The sequence below is a fragment of the Pyxicephalus adspersus genome, chromosome 1 (genome assembly GCF_032062135.1).
Source record: "Pyxicephalus adspersus chromosome 1, UCB_Pads_2.0, whole genome shotgun sequence".
Lineage (NCBI taxonomy): Eukaryota > Metazoa > Chordata > Amphibia > Anura > Pyxicephalidae > Pyxicephalus > Pyxicephalus adspersus.
Window position 1 is genome coordinate 39,982,819 of NC_092858.1, and position 6,436 is coordinate 39,989,254.

The 6,436-nt window shown below is 38.9% G+C and overlaps 1 protein-coding gene across 1 annotated transcript in view; it reads right to left on the minus strand.

Annotated features, from left to right (window-relative positions):
• Positions 1-2,007, minus strand: part of MARS1 (methionyl-tRNA synthetase 1) — a gene marked incomplete in the record, with an annotated part of 16,821 nt that extends 14,814 nt beyond the window's left edge. Inside the window, 1 exon segment of the mRNA XM_072407410.1 lies at positions 1,815-2,007. Within this exon segment, the coding sequence (XP_072263511.1) occupies positions 1,815-1,917 (103 nt within the window).
• Positions 2,008-6,436: the final 4,429 nt, after the last annotated feature.

Below are 6,436 nucleotides of genomic sequence, written 5' to 3' on the forward strand. Positions count from 1 at the left end.
TTCTGAGTTTAGGTAAGCTTTAAACAAAAAAGCCCAGCATCATGCTACGGAGATGTGTTCAGCACTTGTCCTATTTTAGGGCTCCCATACTGGGAAAGTGCTATGATTTGATGCATTGTAACATTATACTAATCATAATTATTGTCCTAAAAGGATTTCATGCAATTTAAATCTAGTAAATTTAATAATTTTAAACTTATCCCGTAGAAGCAAACCTAAAGGCACATAGATGTATGGTGAAATTTTAATCATATTCAATTAAAAAATGATCATTTTCCCTTTGACTTATTTCTCATAAAGATGCCACACTGTTGGAGTGAAATGAAAGAATCCATATAATGATGACTTACCTACAGATTGCATTTGAAGCAAAAAGAAAATTGCCATTATCAAGTTCTAGTGCTGGCAGTTTGGGCTGTGACAAGAACGGTACCACTTTTTCTAGGAAAGAACAGAAAGAGAAATCAAATTAAACACACATTTATTTTATTGGTAATTAGATTTATAATAAAACACATAGTAGCTAGCAGAAAAAACATGCCAATAACACAAATCTTCAGATTTTTATTAAAGAAAATCTATACCGAGCTGCTGCTGACCTCTCCTCGTGTATAATGCTAGTTCACTAGCTTAATATAGGGGATCAATATTTTCTAAATAAATGATATGAAAGCATGATAATTGGGGGGTATGATACCAACACACTAGTACAGACATTTTTCCAATGTAGTGTGTTACCATATAATGTGGTGCGCTATTCACACATATCAGAGCTGTGTTGAAATGGAAAAAGAATGACACTTCTTGTGATATTCCCAATAGAAACTCCCAATGTAAGCTCTTCTGGGCAGGGTTCTCTCCTCCTCCTGTGTCTCTGTCTGTCATATGCAACCCCTATATAATGTACAGCACTGCATAATATGTTGGTGCTATATAAATCCTGTTTATTAATAATGATAATGGTCCTCAGCCGGGAGGATGTTATAACACATGGTAGGTGTGATGATGCCATGTGTGGTCCTTTGCTCCAGTAATCATTTTTAAAGAATACCCCTATAGAAGCTGGTAAATGCCAGTGTTACCATATAATGTGGTGCGCTATTCACACATATCAGAGCTGTGTTGAAATGGAAAAAGAATGACACTTCTTGTGATATTCCCAATAGAAACTCCCAATGTAAGCTCTTCTGGGCAGGGTTCTCTCCTCCTCCTGTGTCTCTGTCTGTCATATGCAACCCCTATATAATGTACAGCACTGCATAATATGTTGGTGCTATATAAATCCTGTTTATTAATAATGATAATGGTCCTCAGCCGGGAGGATGTTATAACACATGGTAGGTGTGATGATGCCATGTGTGGTCCTTTGCTCCAGTAATCATTTTTAAAGAATACCCCTATAGAAGCTGGTAAATGCCAGGTACCCTGGATGTGAATCACCCTTTAAGTGTCCCTTGTCATTGGCATATTTATTATTATTAAACAGGATTTATATAGAGCCAACATATTACACAGTGCTGTACATTAAATAGGGGTTACAAATGACAGACAGAATACAGTGACACAGGAGGAGAGGACCCTGCCCCGAAGAGCTTACAATCTAGGAGGTGGGTTGTTGTCAGCTCTTTCACTTATTCCCTAAACAATTTTATTTCCCAATAAGAAGATCTAAGTTATGGCATTCATAATATATACATTTTAACATTCTCACGTGTAATGATAAATTTCCCTGAAGAATCACATGTATCTCCTGCACCCACCATGACACCCCCTGTCCTCTGTCATTCTCCAGATCTCCCATCCTGAGCTCTTACCCTCCTGCTGTAGTCTCTGGACCTCCACCTGAGCAGCCCATAGACCAGCTGCGGCCAGCACCTTCACCCCGTGCGGGTTCCCCTCACTCACGAACAGCTTCATGCCGGTTCAATGAACGACAAACACTAACAACCGGCACCCACACTTCCTACACTCTCAGCTGATGCAACGCGCTGCAAATCCCACAAGCACATGGACCGCGGGGCACGCCGGGAATGCGAGTCTTCTAAGGTCTCTGCACCGCTACCAAGAGCAGCTACAGAACTACATTTACCACAAAGCAAAGAAACCAGACGTGATGACAAAAGACGTGAGGAGGCGTGACCTGAGAGCCATATATAAATGCATGCTGATAGGTCCATGCGATGTATTAGGAATGTGCATAACTAGCAGCTTTTATAAAAAAATATAAAATAATTTAAATATAGAATATTTATCATAATATGGGAACAATATTACTAAGATAAACTTTAAAGGATATGGAATCCTCTCTATATCAAGGCAGCCCAGGATACTATCCGGGTACAGATGTAGAATTTATTCACGTTTGTGAATGTTTAGAAAACATAACACGCTGTGAATGTGCACCTTTTGGTGAAATTTCATTCATTCTGATAAAAATACAAAAATGGACATTGATATTCTTAGATATCACACCTAAGTGATCCTGGAGCTATGCAAGGATGTTCACACCAAGTCTTCCTTGACTCTAAAAGAAACTGTCATGTACCATGCAGGGGAGGCTGCAGAAATGGGGGCGTCCACTCTTAGGCTAGGTACATAGTGCAATATTTGTCGTTAGAAAATGAATGACTAACGACAAATCCACAATTAGTTCAAATATAGTCCACCAATAATGTACACGCGCTAGATACGATTGTTTGAACGATGCAGGAAGTCAAATATACTGGAGAAAGTGTACCGCAGAACCATCCATGATCACTGAACAACCGCACACACAATAGATAGCGAACGAACGTTGCCTAAACAGATCCACCAGGACGGTCGTTTACAGCCACATTCCTCGTTCATCGGTGTCATTGGCCAGTCATTGTGCACTTTTTTTGTTAACGGTTATCGAATGATCAGTTATCAGTGATCAGTTTCCAAAGACAATTATTACACATGTGTAAGGTAGCCTTACTCCTCCGGTCCAGGATCCCTAAAAGATCTGACAGATAACATAGAGCACCAAGTGGCACAAGTGCCTGGCAGATTGCTGGATATAAAAGCTGGCATGGAGGTCCCCAATGGTGTATTACCAATGTGGAGTTGCCAGGTTTGCAATTCAGGATGAGCAAGCAGCCATGGGAGAGGCAGGCAAATATACCAACTGTACACTTCAGATGGTAGCTGAAGAGAAGTCAAAGACAAGATGCTAATGGTCAGGTGTTTCAAGCATGCAGCAGGCAGGTGCATAGTCAGAGTTCAGAGGATTCCCACCATGAAATGCTTGAGGGAATGCCAGATCCCCTGTTTTATAAATAGAGCCCATGGACTCTTAGGCCCTGATTCATCAAGCAAAATCGGACGCTCGCTCGCGCATTCGTATTCGCGATCCAAAATCGTAAGCCGTTGCGCAATTCAGCAACTGAATGAGCTTGCGGCCGGAGCCGCGCATCTCCGACAGCTTTACACTGGCGAGGTTGCATTAAAAGTCACTGTTCCCCTAAAAAATCATTCTTTCTAATGGCACACATGAGGAGGCGAGTGTACGAGCGCACTCGACTCCGGACCGCGGGAAACCGGCTCGCTGGAAGTGCGAAAGTACGCGCGACCAGCGAGCGCGGATTTCATTGATGAATCAGGGCCTTAGACTGTGTAGTCTCCAACAAAGTGGAAATTTCTAGAAAAGCTGTTACTGAGTCCACAGGTACAAACAGAATAAGAAAGGGGGAAGACCCACTAGATGATTTAATAAGAAAGCTTTGATTTTTTTAAAGGTTTTTCCAACACTTAGGGGTCTATTTAAAAAGCCTGATCCTGTCAATAAAAAACATTTTATGTAGGTGAATAATTCTGCTTCATGTGTTTTAAATGACAGTGAATGAGCCATCAATGGAGAATGTTTGATTAAAATCACATGCGTTGCTTTATAATATAGACTTTGTATAGTAAATTTTAGGTGTCTATCTATCTATCAGTAGTGGTATCCAGGCACCAGGTTTTTTTTTATTATTCCTGTCCTAGGGCGACAAATGCTCACCTAACTGTATCCAAATAGAAGCTGTGTTGTCACCCTCAACAGGAAGTGTGTAAGAACCGTTTTAAGATTTCAGTGCAGCATTGCTGGCTCACTACACAAAGTTAAAAGCTGATTGGATCTCTAGTAGAATGAACACCAATTCTTGCACTTATCAGATAGAGAAAAAATCATTTAGTGGTATATTTAAAAAACAAACGAGACTAAATAAGAGAAGTTCCTTGTTAGGCTTTACATACACTTTAAAAGAACTTTCATTTCCTGTTTTAGTGAATTACAGGCTGTACTTTGTATGTTCAAATATATATTTTTTTGTAATCTAAAGGTTACCAAAAATGCATTTTGTGTTCCTGAAACTTTTTTAAAAAAAATCTGAAATGAGAGTATATTAAACAGACTATGTAAATGTTTTTTATCGGAATATATTAGGCAACATAATCACAAAAATTGTGAAACTCTTATTACTGCTAATTCACCATCTTATTTCCTGTCATGCTGCTAGCTTTCAAATTCTTCAAGAGACATTCCAGCAACAAATTATACTTGTGATAGGAGTGCAGATTGTGAAAGAACTGCCTCTTTCTTGTCTGCTGTCATTTTGGGATGATGATATTGTCATGTGATGAGGGCCTTTTATGGCCTTTTTCTGATATTGTATGCTGCCCATCCTTCTCCTGATCCCTACATGTCATTCCAACAGAGAGGAATTTATGATAAGCTCTTAACCCCTTAGACTCTGTTTGATGCTAGGAACCCAGGAGGTATTCTTAAAATTGCAACTAGAACATGTTCCAGTGCAAAAGTAATTATGAGCTTGTTCCTGACTTTCACCTCTATCCGGAAGTCCCCCACCGCTCCTCCCAAACCTTCAGGGCCACATCCTCTCCTATGCTGCTAGTTTCTATGCTGATTGGTGATTAGAGATTCCTTTATCTCTTTTTGGCTCTGAGGTAAACCTGACATTTTCAGTGCAGTGCCAGCCACTAAGAAAGCTTTAGCTCCCAGAGGACACCTCAAGGACTGGTTTAGAAAGCACCAGCTGTCACCACAAGTAAAAAAAAATCACAAAATAATTATAAAAAACAAAACAAAACAAATTATCCCATTTATATTTATTGTATTACTGTAAAAAGTACTATAAAAAGTAAAGCAAATCTGTTGTGACTTCCACATCATCACCACTTTTATAGATAATTACCAGTTGAATGAACAAATGATGAAATACATGGGGATCACTACTGTTTGCCATTGGTTTTACTGCTTCCAGACTGGAAGATCCCTGGATACCATTCATCAATTTGATATTGGAAAACACCATAGGCCACAATGGAGACCAATAGCCACTTTTCAAACATAGAATTTGCAGCTACAATTATAATGAATGGGCAGCATATTCTTCATTTAAATAAGACAATCAGTAAATCAGTGAATGACGTTTCCAATTGCTTCTTTAGAAAAATTGAAGTATGGCAATCAAAGCACTAATCTCTACTTTAAAATTCTGTGTGTCCCTTAATAATTGTAACGCTAGAAAGTATTGCTCAAAAAAAAGAAACAATAGCAGATTATCACTTCTTTAGTATGGAACTCCAATATATACTTTTTAAAACCCATGCACACATCACACACACATGCACACATAATATATACGTTTTGCATAGAATGGTGCAAGGCTAAAACTTCACTCTGTGTCTCCTCTTCCTATTGTGTCTGAGATCTGCCACATGCACAGAAAATTAGAGGAAATGTCATTGATGGTGACACAGGCAGCAACAACATAATGACTGAGGTTGTAAATCTTCCTCACTTTAAAAAGTGTCTATTGGCCTATGAGAGGCTGAGGAAAAGTAGAATAACAAGGTAAACCTCTACAAATTTATGCAATTAAGATTAAGATTAAACAGAAGTTGCACAGAAGACCAAATGTCAAATTTGACACATGACTTGCACACGAATGGAGCTGCTTATAATATATCTCTAGATCTACCAATCTGTTTGATATGCGGTTTTCACTAAGAATAACCTCTGATGTATTTTGTATTCATTCGAATTTCAGTTTGCTCAGGATGAGATTTTTAAATCATTTAATTTAAAAAAATACAGTGTTTTGATGATGTTCCTATATAGTTATTAGGATAAAAGTCACATTTGTTTATCCAAAATGTAGCAAGAATGCTCAGATGTGACATTCATAACGGTTCAATATGCATGAGCAATGTGCTAGATATGCGAGAGGAAGTTCTGAGACGTGACCACAGCCAGCTCTGCTATTTTCTGCTCTGCAAGTGTAAAGAGGAGGCGCTTCCTAGGTGTTACACATCTGCTGTTCATTTTCTGTCCTGTGATATGACCAGGGTATGTGTACTCAGATGAAATAAATATAAGGATGCTCCCAGGGAGATTAGGTAGCCCCATTTT